The sequence below is a fragment of the Barbus barbus genome (genome assembly GCF_936440315.1).
Source record: "Barbus barbus genome assembly, chromosome: 13".
NCBI lineage: Eukaryota > Metazoa > Chordata > Actinopteri > Cypriniformes > Cyprinidae > Barbus > Barbus barbus.
In genome coordinates, this window is record NC_136741.1 from 9,253,272 (window position 1) to 9,272,928 (window position 19,657).

A 19,657-nucleotide genomic window follows, 5' to 3' on the forward strand; every position below is an offset into this window, starting at 1 on the left:
CAACAACAATAGAAACCATCACAGAAATTCCAATGGTTTTCATTAAAATACCATTATAAACCATTAGCTTTTTTCAGTAAAACCATTACAAAATTCATTTTTGTAGTGTGTTTTGGGCATTTTTCCAATAGGATTTAACATCCCACCAATAGAATCCATCACATACCAGTAGACACCATTATAGTTTCCATTAAAACCAATACAATTCCCATCATAACCATTAAATCCATTACATTTTCTATTGTGTTTTGGGCAGAGGTCTATTGTTTTTTTTTCAGCAGGGAGATGATAGGGCTAGACAAGAACATTGAATAAGCTACAACAAATATCAACAGAATTAAAAGAGTGTGAGAACTAGAGAGAGTGTGTTAAAGTGGTTTATTTGCTTCAGTCGAGGCTGTGCACTGACCTGCTTGTGGACCAGATCTGGCAAATAGAGGTGCATTGCCAAAACGCTACCATTCCATGCAGCATGTGGGCCATATATGAACAGGAGAAAAGTGGGAAAGTCCTTACACACAATAAGGCCAGGTTTGGTTTATTTGTTTATCTGTTCCTGGCTGCATATGTTTTTGCCAGTGGGTGACCAATACATTACCTCCATTGCATTAAGTATAGATGTTTATTCTAGCTTTACAGAAAGTCTTTTCTCCTATCTGCTAAAATATATAATTAATATCAAATATGAATGGTTGGATATTGGCTTTGTGAGTGCAGTGGAGTCAATGAATCAGTGGAACATTCAGAAATTTCCACTCTATTACAGGAAGTATATGAAAGACAAAAGTTATTAAAGGACTTGAGCAATAGTACCACAATCTATTGCCACAGTTCCCGGAATGTACATTGTTAACATTGTTAACTGTGTGTATTTGTGTGCATGTTTATGTGGTTTATGAGGACACAAATTTGTATAATGACATGGGTATGACAGAGGTATTACAATGTGAAGGTGGTTTATGAGGACACTGCCTATGTCCCCGTAATTCAAAAGGCTTAAAAAACATACTAAATGGTGTTTTTTTGAAAATCTAAAAATGCACAAAGTTTCCTGTGAGGGCTAGGTTTAGGTGTAGGGCAATAACACACACAGTTTGTTCAGTATAAAAACCATTACGCCTATGGAGAGTCCCCATAAACCACAAAAACCAACGTGTGTGTGTGTGTGTTGCCATTACACATGACATTTTTTTTGCTAAAATATTTTCTTAAAACCAACAAGGCCAAAATTGCCTATTGAAAGAAACACATGTAAACTTAGCATATTAAAGCATAATATTATAGTTTGTTGTCTTTAAAACTTAAAACTTTTTAAAACGTTTAACCTTGGGCTCAACTTCGAAATGAGACACAACATAAGTGAAGTGTGAGGGATCTGTGAACATGGAGAAGGAGGTGAACACACGAGTCTGAGAAGGTATAGTGTATTTGCTCCATGCTAGCAGAAGGTGGCGGTAATGAGCTATTTTAGTTTGCCCCACGCCGGAAACAGCAAAAACAAGAGGGAAGAAATTGTTACATAGGAAATGCGCCTCTGTTGTTCGATAGTAACGGATACGTTATTTGGATTACGTAATTAGATTACAAAAATAAAGAATCTTCAAATATAATATGGTACATTTAATTTTTTTATTTCACGATTACACATGAATCAGCAAGTGTAATTTACTGTTTTTGTTCGTACGTTTTATAAGAGCTGTCCACGCCGGAGCCTCGTGTGAAGATGGAGAGGTCTCGTTCAGCCTTTGACCACTGGATGCACAAACACCACTTCACATTCAGGGACACAAGAGGGAGAAACATTACTGTTCAGTGCAACCTCTGCCTCCCAAAGATCAACATCTTATCCACCGCAAGGGACTCGACGTCTAATCTAAAGAAACATTTGGAGGCAAGTTACATTTGCACGTTTTTTTTTTTATTTAACACCCATCGATTGCTTTTTTATGGTGTTTTTGAGTTGTGTGTGTGCGCAACTAACGTTATGCAAATTAAACTATTTTTGGTAGATTCCTGGTGGGGTACAGATAAAAGCTTTTGTCACACTCCTAAATGTGAATCCAAGAAAATAATATATGATCACATTTAGTGGCTTATAAACAGATGTAGGCACTGATTTTCACTTTTATTTGTTTGTCAGGCGAAGTTTTTTTAAGCGAGACGATCAACAAAGTGGGAGTGGTTTTGAGTTTAACGTTATAGTAAAAAAATTTTTTATGAAAGGTAATAAGTTATATGTTAGAGTGTTAAATTGGGTCTATTATTAACGTTTGATATAATATCCAATCATATAATGAAAAAGCTCCATCTGTAATCGATTGGTGAAGGTGAGCATGACCATATTGTTTTTTTTTATAACGCTTGTTTCGCAACTCTAATTAAACTGTCGACATTATATTGATTGAAATAAAAACGTTAATTTGTCAGGGAAAAATCTTGTTATTAATGTAATACGTGGTCACTTGGGAATGATTGGTAATACCACCAAGCACGTCTCATGGTTTGTTTATTGTGCTTTGCAGAAGAAAACAATGGCGCTCGTGTCACTATTATAAGTGATTTGATAACAAAATATTACTGTATGTTTGTAAAATAAAGTCTATAACTATCGAAAAGTGAATATCCTCTGTTGATTTACAGTAAAAAAAAGAAGCAAATGCTCGCCTGAGAAAATGGCGGACGGCTGCAGTTGCCATGGTGGATTGGTCAATTTAGCGATGTGTTTAACTTTGTTATATGAAAAATGTTGTCTTCAAAATCACCCCCTATTCCCTATATAGTGAATATCATATAGTCTACTACACGAGAAAGGAGTGTATGGAAGTTGCAGAGCGAATTCAGACAATGATGTAAATAACGTGCGCTGGAGAGGGCTCCAAAATACTTGAAAGTATGGATACTAAGGGAAAATTTGGCTCAAAAAACATGGTTTAGTGAAAGTTTTAATAAAAGTACAACTTTAAATTGGCATTAAGTATTTTAAAAAGAAGTAACCTAGCAAGCATAAAACTGAGAGAGAAGTTTCATGTTTAAGCATTTTGAATTATTTTCTTAATGCAAAGTGAAATCTTTTTATAAAATGTTATGTCAGACAGACAGAAAAGTTTTGTTTTATTCACAGAAAAAAGTACAGTGGGAGGCACTAAATCCACCTCTGAAAGACCGACAAACTAAATTGCTCAAAATTAATGGCTATGAACTGTATGCTTATTATAATTAAAACATACAATATTGACTTTTAAAGCCACTTTTTATGATGCTAGTTCAGTGGTTATATCAGAAACAATTGTTATTTGGGCTAATGTTTGTTTCTGAGAATGCTGATATGTAATTAGCTATATTTTGATTAAAAAATAATTTATTGAAAGCCGTAATTGTGAAAAATAATAAACTTGTGACTGTGCTGTTATACTCCCCTTAACAGTCTTTTTGCACGTCCACAAGGAGTGCATTTGCTTTAATGCTCAAATAAAAATGCCATAATCAAGCATTATGGGTAATCTCTAGTTTTTGAGGATTGTAGGATATAGTGGTGGGTGGTTTGACCAAAAATCTGTATCACACTTTTTTTTTCAGTTTTTTAAGGATTCTGGCCATTTCACGTTTTATTAATTTTTTTCCTTGACTGGGCTTTAATATTAATCAGAATGACAATTGTTACAAATTATTTAAGTTTCATAAATTGTTGTGTGCTGGGTTATTAGAATTAGTTGTATGTTATTAATAGTTCTAAAAGCTCTCAAAGCTTTAGTCAAAAGTGTATGCAGTTAACAGGGATCCCCTCTCAATTCATGATGCTGTCTACATTGTTAGTCACTTGCCGGTATGCCGGTTTTAAAAAAAATTCATACCGTATGAACCAGTTTACCGTTTGAACAGGTATATCATCCAGCACTACAAGGATTAAATGAGTGTGCTGAATAATCAACACTATGGTTTTATGTAGATTAGTTTACGTAATGCACTATATAAGGGAATGGGACAATCTCAGAAACCGCTGAACTTCTATACGACTTGGTTTAGGATATGTTTGTTCATACGAATAATTATAATTCATCAAAGCACTTTATCTGTTCCAACTAGCAATGTAATGGTATGATGATTTTACGGTACACGGCTTTAAATAATAGTATAAGTTAGGGTTTGTATTTTTAATAAAACCAAAGTAAAGAAATTATTTTTCCATTTAATCTACGTTTAATTAAGAGATAGTCATAAAAATGTCTAAATTGCGCCTTTCTCCTCTTTCATTTAAGTGTCACTCACCTTGCCAGATGCGCAAACGCCAGAACACCGAAATGTCGGAGCCTGATCCTCTTTTTCTCCCACCAAAGCGGCTGAAATCCGCTGTATGGGAGTATTTTGGGTATTTAAAAGACCCAGGAGGCACCATCAATGTTGATGGTTATCCAGTTTGTAGATTGTGTCGGAAAAAAGTGTCGGCTCGGACAGGCAACACTTCAAACATGGCGCACCATCTCCGTGACCACCACCCCAAGGAATTTGCAAAGATGAATGTAAGTGAAAATACTGTGAATTGCTAATAAATAGAAGGTAATCAACTATGGATCGCCTTTCATAATTTTTTTTTTGTGCTTTCTGACGTTTACATATGCAGGCCGAATGTTTAATGCGGCAAAAAACAACCCAAAAAAGTTACTGTGAGAAAAAAACGGCAATAAATAAGCACCAAATGTAATAAATGATTATACCGTTTTAATTGTACCGTGATGATTTCATACCGTTACACTCCTAGTTCAATTTGCCTCAAAGCCACTGTCCCACTGTATCCAACACGTTAAAGGGATAGTTCACACAAAAATAAAAAATGATCATTTACTGATTGTCAGGGTGTTCAGAACCTGTAACTTATTGTCTTTTTGTGAAACACAAAAAAAAGCGTTTTGAATTTTTTTTTTGACCATACAATGAATATGAATGGGGTCCAAAACAACATTGGACCTCATTGACTTTCATTGTTTGTGCAAAAGCAGTTTCAAGAGTGACTCGTATCCTTTATAAGTCATTTATTATTGATTTCAAACCTGTAAAATGTTCTTAATGAATGAATGAATCTCTAATAAACATCACATTTTTTTAGGGCAACACATACTTAATATTTAATGTCTTAAAGTGTTTTAGTGTTTAATGTGCCTTGGTTTCACCACGTTTAAGCACAGGCTTGACTTTTGACACAGTTTTGACTCCTTTTCTTTGTCCTCTAGAGAAAGCATTCTGTGGCGTGTAGGAGAAGAATAAGGGATGCACCAAGCGTTGATGCACCAAGCAGTGATGGACCAAGCAATTACGGGCCAAGCAGTTATGGACCAAGCGTTCTGGAAAATCAAACGGCAGAATCATCGTCTGATGCGAAAGAAGCTAAGATTGATCCCACCCCCATTTATCATCAAACATCACAATCAAGGCTAAATAGCCTGGTTTTTAATTTTATTGTGGAGGATGTGCAACCCATTTCAATTCTAGAGCAACCTGGCTTCAGGAAGTTGATTGAAGCTTTAAGCAGGGGCAAAAAAGTCATGTGTCAAAATGCTTTTATCACCAGGCTTGAAGTAGCATTCAATAAAATGAAAGTGGAGCTAAAAGAGAAACTTGACAAAGTGCAGACATTATGTACAACTGCTGATGTATGGTCAGTGCAGGACAGAAGTTATTTTGGAATGACTTGTCACTGGCTTGAGGACAATCTCGAAAGAAAGTCTGCTGCTCTTGCCTGCACAAGAATCCCCATCAGCTACACTTGTGAAACCATCATCGCTAAAATTCAAGAAATTCATTCTTCCTATAACATCGAGAGCAAAGTTCAGGCCACCGTCACAGACAACGGTAACAATTTCGTGAAAGCCTTCAAAGAATTCTCTTCCGAGGATGACCAAGAAGTGGAGCAAAGTCGTTTTGAGGATTTGGGCAGTATTCTTTGTGATGGAGAAATGGGTGGAGACTTCTTTCTGAGTTACTTCTTACCACCCCACCAACGGTGTGCTTCTCAAACACTGAACTTGATTGCCTCGAAGGATCTAGAGGATGCCGTCTCAAAGGGACAGGCAGGTAAACTGCACAGCAGTGCAACTGAAAAATGTGCAGCAATATGGCACAAGGCCCAATCATCCACTGAAGCTGCAGATACAATTGAATCTATTGCAAAAATGAATTTCACAGCTCCTTGTTTGAATCAGTGGAGCTCAGAATACTACGCCATTAACAAGCTAATGTCACTTACTGATTCACAACTCAACGAACTGTTCGAAGTCTTGGGTGTTCCACATTTTACACCTGATGAAACTGCGTATCTCACAGAATATACTGACGTCTTCAAACCTGTGGCTTTTGCGCTTGACCTTCTGCACGGAGAAGAAAAGTGCTTCCTTGGCATTGTGATACCAACGTTGTTGACCCTTAAAAGGAAGCTTGAGGAGAAGGCAGCAAACACCCGCCTTTTCTCCAAGGTCATTGACAGCACCGTCAAGGCAATTGACTCTCGCTTCAAGCAGGTATTTGAAAGTTCTGATGCCAGATTGGCCACCGCCACCATGCCACAGTTTAGACTCTGGTGGTTACCAGAAGATGAGAGGGAGAGTCTTCGAGCACAGTTGATCACTGAAGTTTTACAGGTCGACCAAGGGACTGAAGAAACTGAGACCAATGGAGGCTCTGTTCATGAGGATGAATTCTTCTCGTATGGACCTGGAAGTTCTGGCAACAAAAATGGAAAGAGGGAAGCAGCGGAAGAGGTATGGCTGTATCTCCAGGGCACAAACAAAGATCTGAAATGCCTAAATGAATTTCCAGGCGTGAAAAAAGTGTTCATCAAGTTCAATACAACTCTACCCTCAAGTGCCCCAGTGCAACAGCTCTTCAGCAATGGGAGCAATATTGTGACCCCAAAAGGACATCACCTCTCAGATGAACATTTTGAGCGTGTACTCCTTTTACGTTACAACAGCAAAATCACCACTGCTTTGGAATAATTCATGGGGTAACACTGCTGATGTTTATTGTAAATAGTTTTATTTTATTTGTTTGTATAGTTAATAGGATATACTGTATGTTCTCTCCCTTTTTAATTTTTTTTTTCCAAAATATTACAATGTTGTTCCATACAAAAGCATGTGCCACCAAAAAGCATTGGTAAACATTTATTTCTTAGTAAACATGCAAACAAAAAGAAATGTTACTTTTTAGACTAGTGTTTCTAGAAATGTTCATACAACATGCTAATCATGGATACATCTAAATGTATAAAGATTAGTTTTTACTCTAAATTATGATTTGATGTTAAGAGCTGTTGTTCAGTGCTTAAAAATGCATAACTGTAAACACACGTTAAAGCACCAGGTTACATAACTAGCAACCGTAAACAATATATCACTTGGCGGAAGAATTGTTCATTCTGATTCTTGTTACTAATAAATGTATATTTTGAACATTCAGTCTCTTATTTTATGGTTTCTAAAATCTTTTAAGACCAACAAGACACTTAAAGCCACACATTAGTAATTTTGCAGTAACTATGTGTTTAAGGCAGCAAACTTGTGTATTCATTTTTAGTAAAACCCCACTAATGTCTTGTTTTAAGTAGTATTATTAGACAACTTTGACAAGCCTTTATTTCAAAGAAAAGTCATAAGCCCCTTTCACACTGCACGTTGGGCCCGGAAAATTGCCAGAGTGCCTTCTGTGTGAACGCAACCAATCCCGGGTTGAGGACCTAGTAACATTACCGGGTTGAGGACCTAGTAACATTACCGGGTTCAGTCCCGGAACGAGCGCTGTGTGAACAATGCCGGATCAATGCCGTAAAGGCGCGTTATCATGCGACTCTTTTTCCGGGTGTTTTGAAGGGCGATCAACATTCACACAACAAAAAATGTTTAAACTGGAATGAAGCAGCGATCGGAGCCCCTCACTATCCGCGCTGAAGCTGAAATCGTTCGCCAGTTTTTTTTTTCGTTAGTGAAATGGTGCGCGGCGCATTATATACGTCACGTGTCATTCCGGAACATTTACGGGTTGTGTGTGAACGCTCTCACAGATTCCGGAAAATCACTGGCAGTGTGAATGCAGCAAATCTAACGACCCAGGAACAATTGCCGGAACACATTACCCGTGTATTTTCCGGAATCTCTGTGTGAAAGGGGCTATACAGACCAACCCTGATCTAACATAGTCGCCTAGAGCTTGATTAAGTGGTTCAGGGCTGTCCCTCCAGGAATGGGGTTTCATATCCCTGATTTTATCCACCTTTTTGCTAGCGAGCCTACTGCATTTTAAATTATGGGAGGCACTTCCGGTTTGGGTAAATTCCACTCAAAAAGACTGCAACAAATCATTTCAAATGATTGATAAGATTGCACTACAAATAATCCTTAACCGTCTTTGACTGAATGGGCTGTAAATTTTCATTCATTTTCTATTTTCAGGAGAATAACTTTACGTCATATAACAATATCTATAGAATAGCTCTTTTCGTTTGCATTCTTTTCCTCCTGCTTATTTTCATGTTTCCTTTGTATTCTGCTGTAAGTAAATTAAAGAAGACAACATACTGTGCATTTGTGGTCTGATCTCCTGATTTAATTTCAGTATAAACCATGAATAATTCCCTGGTATGTACTAAGAATCTTTCTTTTTTCTCCCCAAATCCTCATGTCTTTTTCCAGGTTTTCACATGGATGCTGTAAAATGTAATTGTTACGAAATGTACACGTCCATAATATTGCTTCATAGGAGGAGGATCTTGAGAAGTTACTCGGTATATTGAAAGTAATTTGTTAATGCTTTTAAACTTTTAAATTAATTTCCTTTTAATTATTGATGGTTGAGTAAAATAATGTTACCCCATTGTACCCAGTTTTTGAAAATGCTTATTGCGTTCATTGAATGAAACTTTTGCTGATTGTTTACAGTGTAAACGGAAGTTACTCCCATAATTTGTGCAAAGTGTCATGGGGCGTAGGAAAAAGGTGGATAGAGCAGTGGTTTTCAATCCCAGTCCTGGGGACCCATAGAACTGTACATTTTGTTTGTATTGCATATTCGGCCCTGATTCAGATCATCATCAGGGGCCGGATTCACAAAACATTCTTCGAAATGATCACAAAATTTCTTAACTGCCATTTTCTTCTTATTTTCTAACTTGAGAGTGTTTTTTTAAGAATATTTCGTATTTTTAAGAATATTTCATATTCCCAAAGTTATCTTTTTTCTCAAGATTTGTTCTTAAGACGTATCTTAAATTGTAGGAATTATTTAATGAATTTATTGGGTTATTTCAAATTAATTGTTATATTTAAGCATTACACCAACACTAGCTACATATAATACATAGTAGTATTATTGATAGGGCACACGTTTTCTGAAGCGACAAATATATGACAATGTAAACAATGATCGACCATGATTGTGTGACACTACTTTTTGCTGAATTCAAAAAGAATTCAGCTCTCCAAAAATGTGTCTGGGAGCTCGTTTTTAGCATTTATATACGACATAATCTTTGACAATTTCTTTCATAATCATAAACACACAGAGGACTCGTTCACTCTATGAAGAGTGCAAAAAAAAAAAAAAAAGGCGCAAATGAATAAAACCGATTTTAAGTTATTGTATTTGGCCCCATCCTGATTTCTCGTGTTATGTAATTCATACTAGTTTTAGATCTTCAAACTTAAAACATGGCAATTCAAGAAAAAAAGTTATCTAACACCTATTACCCAAGTGAAAAACTAAATTTCCCCCTAATGTGCTTGGGTCACCTTTATCAGTAAGAACTGCAACCAAATGCTTCCAGTAACTGGAGATCAGTCTTTCACATTACTGTGGAATTATGTCCACTCATCTTTGTAGAAATGCTTTAGTTCAGCCATATTGGAGGGGTTTTGAGCAAGAACCATGCGTTCATGCATCCCCACTCCAGCACACTGGTTGCTGATAGCCATTGACTTCCATAGTATCAGTGGCTACCATCAACTGTTTGGTTACCAGCAAACAGTTCAAAATATATTTTCCATTTCTTTAAAACACCTTTTTTGTTCAACAGATGAATGAAACTCCTACAGGTTTGGAACAACTCGAGGGTGAGTAAAGGATAACAATTTTCACTTTTGGGTGAACTAATCCAAGTCCAGTTATGAAATTTTGTTTAAACATTACGTTTTTTGTTTGTTTATTAAGCATGCATAAATCAGTTGTTCACAATAAGATCTGTAATAAGCATTTAGAAAATAGATTTGTTTCATGCTGACTTTAAAATGTCAAGAAATTAGATGACAAAAAGTATCTTTTAAAAACATCTCTGACAACATAACTAGCAAATGAGTAAATATTAGAAATGTTTATTGAACAATTTAATCTTGATGATGACAAATGGAACAAGGCAAATTCTATTCGAGTACAAAAAAAAAAAAGTGGAGGAGAGGAAACAAAGCAGTAGTATTTTTCTCTAGTCCATCCTGGCCTTCAGGGTACGTGTGATTACCTTATCCTTCTCACTGTAAAACATTTACATACATTCTTAATTCTTAATGTTTTGTGCAGATTAAAATCAGTTAATTAAAAGTTAATGATCGTCATACTATCACTAAGGTTGATGACATTTAATGATGTACTTACATGACATGAACAACGACTCCCATTCCAGACACTGCATCTCTGTCAACAGCGTTCAGCATGGCCTGCGAGATGGTCTCAAATAAATCCTCTGGTTTCTAGAGAACACAATCAACAGCAAAAGTCTATGAGATTACCAGACCTAGATCATAAATCAGCCTTCGTGCCCAATACAATTACGTGGTCTTGTTTCCCTCCACCTACCATGTCAGGTTCCCATAGTGACTCGCACATGCCGTACATCTGCTCTGAGCAAGTTCCACTAACAACAAAGTCTTCAGTCACCATTGGGCATCCAATAAGATCAAGGGAACAGATGAAGGGTTCATAGGTCTTTGGGTCCAGACCAGCAATCACAGGCTCGATGTAGTATGGCCCAAACCTGAAACAGGGACATGACAGATTGCAATTCTGTACACAGCGCACATGGGAATATTCTGTTTAGCAATGCTGCAGAGAAAGACAACAGTGCTAAACATTACATATCAGGGCAGTGTCTCACAACCCTAACCCTATTTAGCAGGTCTACAAGTACTGTGAACATTAGACTTGCCAGTACGATATCTGCATTTTAAACCGGTTATACCGGTATTATGCCATGGTCACACATAGACTTTAAGCACACAAAACTGCTACCGACACCACAATGGTAGTAATATGACGTCACACTCTTTAAAAACAACAACAACAACATAATTTAACATTTACTACGTCCAAAATGTAAAAATATGTATTCATTCTACACTACTGTACTGCAACCCTGCAGATTTAAATTTTGTATTCTTTTCTCAATGTGACCTCTCAATCTTCAAAAAAAAAAGTTTTGGAAATTTAAACTCTGGAATGCAGTGAAACTGCAAGCACATTGATTAGCAATTATAACAACCCACTGACTAGTTGATTTTGAAAATATGTAGCTTTGCAGGACCCTATTGGAAAACTGAGTTTAGTAGGCCTAAATACTACAAAAAGTGAATTTGGAGCAGTTGGGTTCCAGAAGTAAAAATCCTATTCATTTTCTTGACATGGGAATTGATTTTGATCATTTATAAACTTAAAAAAGATCTACTGTGAGCTATGAGGTTGTTATTTGATAATAAATATATACCGTTATTGAAGCCATCAGCCCACATTATTTCAACTTCTTTTTTTAAATAATCATGTTCAAAAGCAGAATTCCTGGTGGAAAAATTGACATTACCTATGATTCTGCTAAGAAATTTCCACCAATCAGAGAATCGAGACAAGCAAATCACACCAAAAGAACACTTTAGGACCCACCAGTTCCCATGAAGCACTGTGGATGATAGGGTCAATAGTTTTATATTTCTTCATTGTTTTTTATTTGAGTGTGTAGTTTGCAATGCTTCATGGGACTGGTGTCTCTTCTTTATTAATGTCATTAAACACAGTATCTTTATCTGATTTCTAAATACTTTGTTGCTTCAAAACAAAGTTTGTTGTGATTCACCTTATAGCTGGCTGTTTTGGTTTTAAGGCTTATAACTCTTAAACACTGTATCCGAATATGCCTACTTTCATACTACACTGAACAAAATTATAAACGCAACACTTTTGTTTTTGCCCCCATTTTTCATGAGCTGAACTCAAACATCTAAGACTTTTTCTATGTACACAAAAGGCTTATTTCTCTCAAATATTGCTCACAAATCTGTCTAAATCGGTGTTAGTGAGCACTTCTCCTTTGCCGAGATAATCCATCCACCTCAGAGGTGAGGCATATCAAGATGCTGATTAGACAGCATGATTATTGCACAGGTGTGCCTTAGGCTGGCCACAATAAAAGGCCACTCTAAAATGTGCAGTTTTACTGTATTGGGCGGGGGTCCGAAAACCAGTCAGAATCTGGTGTGACCACCATTTGCCTCACACAGTGCAACACATCTGATCAGGTTGTTGATTGTGGCCTGTGGAATATTGGTTCACTCCTCTTCAATGGCTGTGCGAAGTTGCTGGATATTGGCAGGAACTGGAACACACTGTCATATACGCCGATCCAGAGCATCCCAAACATGCTCAATGGGTGACATGTCCGGTGAGTACGCTGGCCATGCAAGAACTGAGATGTTTTCAGCTTCCAGGAATTGTGTACAGATCCTTGCAACATGGAACCGTGCATTATCATGCGGGGTGGTGATGGCGCAGTGGATAAGACGCATGCCTTTGGTGTGAGAGACCCGGGTTCGAATCCACTGTGAGACACCAATGTGTCCCTGAGCAAGACACTTAACCCCTAGTTGCTCCAGAGGCGACCTCTGACATATATAGCAATTGTAAGTCGCTTTGGATAAAAGCGTCAGCTAAATGAATAAATGTAAATGTAAATGTAATGCTGCAATATGAGGTGATGGTCGTGGATGAATGGCACAACAATGGGCCTCAGGATCTCGTCACGGTATCTCTGTGCATTCAAAATGCCATCAATAAAATGCACCCGTGTTCGTTGTCCATAACATACGCCTGCCCATACCATAACCCCACATCAGCAAACCGCTCACCCACACGACATCATACACGCTGTTTGTCATCTGCACTGTACAGTAAAAACCAGGATTCATCCGTGAAGAGAACACCTCTCCAAAGTGCCAGACGCCATCAAATATGAGCATTTGCTGTTTTGACGACGAACTGCAGTCAGGTCAAGACCCCGATGAGGACGACGAGCATGCAGATGAGCTTCCCTGAGACGGTTTCTGACAGTTTGTGCAGAAATTCTTTGGTTATGCAAACCGATTGTTGCAGCAGCTGTTCAGGTGGCTGGTCTCAGACGAGCTGGATGTGGAGGTCCTGGGCTGGTGTGGTTACACGTGGTCTGCTGTTGTGAGGTGGATGGATTATCTCGGCAAAGGAGAAGTGCTCACTAACACAGATTTAGACAGATTTGTGAACAATATTTGAGAGAAATAGGCCTTTTGTGTACATAGAAAAAGTCTTAGATCTTCGAGTTCAGCTCATGAAAAATGGGGGCAAAAACAAAAGTGTTGCGTTTATAATTTTGTTCAGTGTATATAGCACGCAAAGAAAAGTATGTAGAAAAAATATATATATTATGTCGAGTTCATAGTATTCCAAAACAGTATGCTAAAAGTACCCTAAGAAAGAAGACCTACTACTTCTGTCAAAATTCAGAAATGTTTATTTCATTTACTATGTGAAGTGACACAACTGACACTGGTAGGTCACATGACAGTAACATCATGCCAGATGTAGTACGTCCAAATTTAATTCATACAACCTATAGTCATACTATACAGAACATCAATTTTTAATGACTTGAAAATTCCTATGGGAAAAATACTTCTAATACAAGTGAGTGGGCACTGTAGCACTATAACAGTTAAGGCAGACAAAAACAAATAAAAATAAATTACCACTAACTGAATTGTTCCACTAATTCCCTTCCATTTTCAGCAATTGGTTTTCTATTTGCCGATTAACAGTAACTATTTTTTTACCTCCTCTCATACAGTAGGTTGGACACCATGCTCATGAAGGTCTTTGGCTTGATCTGACGACCTTCCTTCAGCTCATACAAGTTCAAGCGGAACTTCAGCCTTTGAGATCTAAAACGAGAGAGAAAGGTAAAAAACACAAGGTAATTAAAAAGAAAAAATGACAAGTGTTATGTTTAATACCAAATATTATAATGCATCTGACACTGCATTCTTACACTGTCTGTACATCTGTGGCAAGGCCAGCCAACCCAATGTAGAGTCTCTCTCCCATAGGGAAGATTTTCTGGAAGTCGGTGGTAACCAGCTGTGCCTGGACGCCAAACCTCCGGTCTGATGCTATCGCCACACATTCCTTTCCACGCATTGCCATGACAGCACCTCCATTATATGACATAATAGACTATGGGAAGAAGATAAGTCAACAAAACTTATTTAAGATTAAACAACTGCACTTTTGTATACAGTCTGTGCAGATATCAAATACATATTTAAAAAAATATATTATATAGGCTTAAAAAAACTAAAGTGTTTATTTTTATCTCACAAAGATCACTTAAAGAACAAGTTAAGAAACATGCGATAGAGCAAGGCAATACAATACAATTTCAAGCAAGATACACTAAATAGGAATAGTTTAAAGACAAGGTAGTCGTGATATTGTATTTTGAATGACTAGGCACTTTGCAAATGTTATCCAATTCCACATCTGAAATGCATACTTAATTCCCCATTTAATATCCATGCAATTATAAAAAAATACATCTACACATGACTGATCACCATCCATATTTAGCCCAGGCATCCAAATGCAACACTGTTAGTTTCGTTTTAAATATGATCGACTCAAATAATCTCTTAATAGTACACACTCCATATAACTAAAGCGTATTATGCATGTGGAATGCACTGAATTAATTCATATTAAAAAGCAATATAAGCTGCAGGTTAGGACAAATAACTTTATAAATACTTTCGCCTGGAAAGATGAGATGGTAAATGAGCTACAGTGCTAATATAGACGATTACATTCAAAAAACACACTTAATTCTTCCAACGTGTTCACTTACCATGATGGCAAATGTAAAAAGCAGTCACCAATATGAGAATTATAAGATTTGATTATATTATACTGAAAATAAAGCTGTAGCCCGGGTTACACACGGTGACTACACACTTTCTTTCAAGCGCTGCTAGTTGTTCCTGCTGCTCGCGTCATTTCCGACAGCCGCGGTTCCTACAGCGCCCCTGCTGGACAAAATCCTCGTCTAAATCATTACACTACCTACTGTAAAATTGAAAGCATAAAGAATTAAAATAATTTTCGAAGCCTACCCATTTCAAACACTGCATGGGAGAATTTGTGATTGACTTTAAACGGAAAACAACAAACGTGTTGTAGTTTACGATAGGGGGCGGTAGTGCGCTGTAATTCATTCTCACCCAGCAGGAGAAGAAAACACAATGCTATACAAAACAAAAACTTAAAATGGGCTCGGAGGATGGAGTCTTTAAATGCAAGTAACACGTTTTACAGCAAAATGTATTCCTCGCTTCCCAAAACGTAATTCTGCAACAGTAACGGCATGCTGATACAACAATATCGCGAAATTGTCAGTGTATGTGATTCATTCCATTTTCAAGTGTGCTGGTCAAAGGCAAACATGTTTACTAGTCGTCTCTGTGCATTTAGGGACTGATGCCAACACGGCAGATCTGATTGTATGGAGAGTCAGTAACACCAGTCTGTTTACAGGCAGGAGAAATGCAGCCATCAAAGCCTTTGAGTGAGTAAATCCAGCCTTGACTTTACTGAGTGCTGTTATTATGCCTTGTCATGTACACATGTTTATTTGATGCTGTTGATCTGTCAATCTACAGGCTGTACGTGAAAGAGAAACAGCTGGTGGGGAAAGTGACTCCTGCATGGGTTCGAAAGAAGTGGGAGAATCTCAAACAGAAGTATAAGGTGATGCCATGCATTTATTTTGCTTGTTTGCAAGTCACATGTCTGTGGAAATCCATCCAATACAGTATAAATACCAATGAATTACTTTGCTTAAAGATAACTTACGTCAAACATAAATTATAGGACTTTTTGTCAAGATATATTAATTTCTTAACACATACATTTCTTTGTTATTGATTTGTGAATTAAAAAAAAAACTTTTTTGTTGTTGTTTTAGAGGTATTAAGTCAAAGGTGCTAACGGCATCATTGCTATATTTTAAAAATGTCTTTAATCAAATAAATAAATGTAATTACACAATTATCTTATAAAATATTTTAACTATTTATAAAAACATTACTGTTTTTTATATATAATGATGTGATTAATGTGTCTTGATTTTATATTCAAGATGAAAGGAAAATGTTGATGCATGATTGATAAATTGAAAATGATAAAAGTTGAATTACGCTGAGGTTAACAGAAGAATCAACACCAACATAATCATGGAAAACAGTCAGGAAGATGCTTAAATTAATCTTTTTATTTAATTATTTAAAGTATTTATAATGTTTAATTCCTTTTTCCATCTACCTATTTTTTTCTGCTGAACAGTGGCAGGTGCTGTGAATTTTTCTTTCTTCAAACAAATATTTGGCATCAATATTATGAATAAAAAGAGTACATTTCTAATAACTCGGTAGACAATTTAGGTTAAACTAGGTTTTCAATATAAATATATATTTTTTTAATTCACAACACTGTCATTGACCTATAATCATTTTGTCTTTGATAATTTACTGCAGGACCTCAAAAGCCTCAGTATGGTTGGGGGAGACACATCAATTGCAACCTGGAAGTGGTATGCAATCATGGATGGAGCACTGAGTAGCGAGACCCCCCTCAGCCATTTCATCACGCCTGTCCAAGTGTCCTCATCTGCTCAGGACGCTCCTCCCATCAAGCAGAGAAAGGAAGAGGACTGGTTGACAGCTGTGCGGGAGATGGAAAGGAGACAGGAGGAACGAGAGAGGCAAACTTCAGAGAGAGAGGACGAGAGAGACAAACGAGCTGCAGCAAGAGAAGAAGAGCGAGACAGACGGGCTGCGGAGAGGGTGGTCGAAAGGGATGGAAGGGCTGCAGAGAGAGAAGAAGTGAGAGAGAGACAAGCGCTGGAGAGGGAGGAGAGGAGGGAACGAGAAATGTTTGCCAGACAGGAACGGTGGGAGAAGGAGATGCTGGCAAGAGAAGAAAGGCAGGAAAGGGACTACAGAGAAAGAGAGGAGAGGAGAGAAAGAGAAGCCTCTGCTAGAGAAGAAAGGCTTTTTAAGCTCCTTGAGACATTTATGGCTAATAAGTAAAACTGTTACTGATACATTCCAAGAATTGCTTATTTTCTACAAATAAACTCTTTTGCATTTCCATCATGTCTAGTTATTTTGAATCATAAAATTAGTAGTTAGTATTAGATAAGTCTTTCACAAATGCGACAAATACAAATAATTAGGTAATTATGCTAATTATAATACACCAAAAAGCCCAAACCAACATGACAGGATTAATTTATTATTGAACAAATTCAAAAGATAGCAACACATTAGACTAAAATGAATATACCCACTAAGCAGCACACACAGAAAAACATATAATACCTGCTGAGCTTTTACATTCTGAATACAAGGGTATGAGATATTCAATTAATACTCTAGTGACTATTTTAACACCAAATGTTATGTAGAAGAATTCTGAAAAAAAAAAAAAAAAAGTTTACAGTATAGTGTATTTTAGAGTCAGTTTAAGCATTAGTTGAATTACGCTGAGGTTAACAAGAGTCAACACCAACAAAATCAGGACAACAGCTGGGAAGATACTTAGAATGTTTCTATTTAAATATATTTATATATTTTAAATATATGTATTTATAATATTTAAGTTCTCAGTTTTTTCCCTTATTTTGTTCCCGCTGAAATTTGGCAGGTGCTTTGAATTTGTCATTGCAAACAAATATTTGGCAAAAATATTTGGCACCAATATTTTACAAGCATCTTTATATTTCTGAAAATAAAGCATTTATAATATTTATTCTAAATATCTATTTTCATATAATCCTCTAAAATAAATACTTAATAGATGACAAATATTTAGAATGCATCTATATAATTACATACAGTAGTTATAATTTTCACAGAATGTTTATCTTATTTGATTTAAAATTACGTTGTTTATCTCTCTTAAGACTGAATGGTACATTAACATGTTAATTAGCTTCATTGTGTGTAGAATTATGCACAGTGCTTCATAAATATGTCTATTAATTGCAAAGGATGTCCCATGATTAATATGCTTTAAATCCTTCATGTCAAGAGTTTACAAGTTATTCAAGAAATCTGACCACAGGGTTTCTTTTTCCACTTGCTGTTAAACTAGCACAGTATCCTGAAGCTGGACATTCTCACACGTGAGACTCGTCCAGATCCAGGTCAACAGGGGACAGGGGGAGCAGAGAGAGAGCGTGGGGTGTGAGCAGTGAGGTCAGGAGTGGGTTCTCCGTGCCATGGTCCTCTCCTACACTAGGGGAGGTGTCTGTATTTTCCAGAAGCCCAGTGGTCTCTTCGTCCTCGGGACTTTCTCTGATCTGGGTTGGGGCCAGTCGGGATGGTGTACTCAGGATGGGGAGAGGAGGAGGAAGAGGGGAGCAGGCTCTAGAAGTAGAGCTTGAGGCAGCAGAGGGGGTTGGAGAAAGACTGCTTCTTACACTCCCCTGATCTTTCCTGTCTTTATTCTCATACTGAGAGGAGTAAATGAAGCAAGTGTTATACAAGCTGTCAAATTCAGAGGTATAAATGGCTACATTTAGTTTAAAAGACATGATGTCTCCACTCAACACTCACACAATGCACCCAAACATACATTATAGAACTAGAAAAGGACATTCTCAGAACTTTCATAATGTTCTGGGAAAGTTCTCTCAAAATGATAAACAAATGTTCTTCCAGTAACCTTAACAGAACATTTGTTCAAAGTTATTTGGTCTTAATAAAGTTCTTGAACTGATAGCACAAAAACATTAAAGGAATATTTGTCTGAAACAATTTAGAAGTTTGTCTAACATGTCAGTACTTGTTTCAGAATGTTTCAAAAGTAACATTCCCATATTGTTTGCAAAATTATAAAATTGATTGTTCCCTTAATGACTACATGGGGGGGGGGGGGGGGGGGGGGGCATTTGAAAAAAACTTGACATTTTGAATGTTCAGAGAACATTCAGAAATAACATTTCTGTTTCATTACTTAGTGGGAATTATATCAAAGTGCTCTTACATATGGCAAGCCGTTTTGATTTTTATTCGTTCTCAGGATATGAATTCTTGATATCAACAATTAAATTTTCACTAGTTAAAATGCTAATTATTGATATCAGGAATTAGATTTCTACTAGTAACAATGGCTATATTTGATATCAGCAATTGCATTTTCACTAATTAAAATGCTAATTCTTGATATCAACAATTTAATTCTTGATATCAAATTGTTGATATCTGTAATTATATTTCAACTAGTTAAATGTCACCATAGGCTGCCATTCAAAATCAATTGTTGATATCAATAA

The 19,657-nt window shown here is 36.8% G+C and overlaps 4 protein-coding genes across 8 annotated transcripts in view; 2 read left to right on the forward strand and 2 right to left on the reverse strand.

Moving 5' to 3' along the window:
* The first annotated feature begins 1,474 nt into the window (after positions 1 to 1,474).
* Positions 1,475 to 14,846, forward strand: LOC306879500 (zinc finger BED domain-containing protein 4-like). Of its 3 annotated transcripts, none has more exons than XM_079432490.1 (4): positions 1,475 to 1,614; positions 1,695 to 1,891; positions 4,257 to 4,517; positions 5,226 to 9,568. In XM_079432490.1, the coding sequence occupies exons 2-4, from the start codon at positions 1,724 to 1,726 to the stop codon at positions 6,984 to 6,986; spliced, it is 2,190 nt and encodes a 729-aa protein (XP_079288616.1). In that variant the 5' UTR covers positions 1,475 to 1,614; positions 1,695 to 1,723; the 3' UTR covers positions 6,987 to 9,568. The 3 variants fall into 3 exon arrangements, 2 of the variants coding, with proteins under 2 accessions (XP_079288616.1, XP_079288617.1); XR_013785018.1 differs by lacking the exons at positions 1,475 to 1,614; positions 4,257 to 4,517; positions 5,226 to 9,568 and adding exons at positions 10,058 to 10,094; positions 14,117 to 14,228; positions 14,376 to 14,846 and having other exon boundaries at positions 1,788 to 1,891; XM_079432491.1 differs by lacking the exons at positions 1,475 to 1,614; positions 1,695 to 1,891 and adding an exon at positions 2,043 to 2,327.
* Positions 10,333 to 15,499, reverse strand: LOC306879502 (proteasome subunit beta type-3-like). The gene is made up of 6 exons (XM_079432495.1): positions 15,170 to 15,499; positions 14,318 to 14,502; positions 14,103 to 14,210; positions 10,831 to 11,008; positions 10,630 to 10,724; positions 10,333 to 10,508 (listed from the first exon to the last, which is right to left on the reverse strand). Exons 1-6 carry the CDS (start codon positions 15,170 to 15,172, stop codon positions 10,460 to 10,462), a joined length of 618 nt encoding a protein of 205 aa, XP_079288621.1. The 5' UTR covers positions 15,173 to 15,499; the 3' UTR covers positions 10,333 to 10,459.
* On the forward strand, positions 15,443 to 17,469 carry LOC306879501 (uncharacterized protein). Of its 3 annotated transcripts, none has more exons than XM_079432494.1 (4): positions 15,443 to 15,620; positions 15,860 to 15,886; positions 15,981 to 16,068; positions 16,854 to 17,469. In XM_079432494.1, exons 1-4 carry the CDS (start codon positions 15,589 to 15,591, stop codon positions 17,406 to 17,408), a joined length of 702 nt encoding a protein of 233 aa, XP_079288620.1. In that variant the 5' UTR covers positions 15,443 to 15,588; the 3' UTR covers positions 17,409 to 17,469. The 3 variants fall into 3 exon arrangements, with proteins under 3 accessions (XP_079288620.1, XP_079288619.1, XP_079288618.1); XM_079432493.1 differs by having other exon boundaries at positions 15,443 to 15,616; positions 15,793 to 15,886; XM_079432492.1 differs by having other exon boundaries at positions 15,505 to 15,663; positions 15,793 to 15,886.
* A 1,030-nt stretch (positions 17,470 to 18,499) lies between these two features.
* The window catches only part of LOC306878693 (protein unc-80 homolog), a gene marked incomplete at its 3' end in the record, with an annotated part of 46,784 nt that continues 45,626 nt past the window's right edge, over positions 18,500 to 19,657 (reverse strand). The window contains exon 65 of the mRNA XM_079431180.1: positions 18,500 to 18,835. Coding sequence (XP_079287306.1) covers positions 18,500 to 18,835 — 336 coding nt within the window. The remainder of the gene's footprint in view (positions 18,836 to 19,657) is intronic.

What these genes read in the sequence shown, in the direction of transcription:
- LOC306879500 (XM_079432490.1), top strand. Translation starts at nt 1,724, where the DNA reads ATGGAGAGGTCTCGTTCAGCCTTTGACCACTGGATGCACAAACACCAC. An exon ending in ATCTAAAGAAACATTTGGAG is followed by an intron (nt 1,892 to 4,256) that starts GCAAGTTACATT and finishes CTTTCATTTAAG; the next exon opens with TGTCACTCACCTTGCCAGAT. An exon ending in AGGAATTTGCAAAGATGAAT is followed by an intron (nt 4,518 to 5,225) that starts GTAAGTGAAAAT and finishes TTTGTCCTCTAG; the next exon opens with AGAAAGCATTCTGTGGCGTG.
- LOC306879502 (XM_079432495.1), bottom strand. An exon ending in GCCACAGATGTACAGACAGT is followed by an intron (nt 14,211 to 14,317) that starts GTAAGAATGCAG and finishes CTCTCGTTTTAG; the next exon opens with ATCTCAAAGGCTGAAGTTCC. An exon ending in AACCTACTGTATGAGAGGAG is followed by an intron (nt 11,009 to 14,102) that starts GTAAAAAAATAG and finishes TCCCTGTTTCAG; the next exon opens with GTTTGGGCCATACTACATCG.
- LOC306879501 (XM_079432492.1), top strand. Translation starts at nt 15,615, where the DNA reads ATGCAAGTAACACGTTTTACAGCAAAATGTATTCCTCGCTTCCCAAAA. An exon ending in TATTCCTCGCTTCCCAAAAC is followed by an intron (nt 15,664 to 15,792) that starts GTAATTCTGCAA and finishes CTGTGCATTTAG; the next exon opens with GGACTGATGCCAACACGGCA. An exon ending in ATCTCAAACAGAAGTATAAG is followed by an intron (nt 16,069 to 16,853) that starts GTGATGCCATGC and finishes AATTTACTGCAG; the next exon opens with GACCTCAAAAGCCTCAGTAT.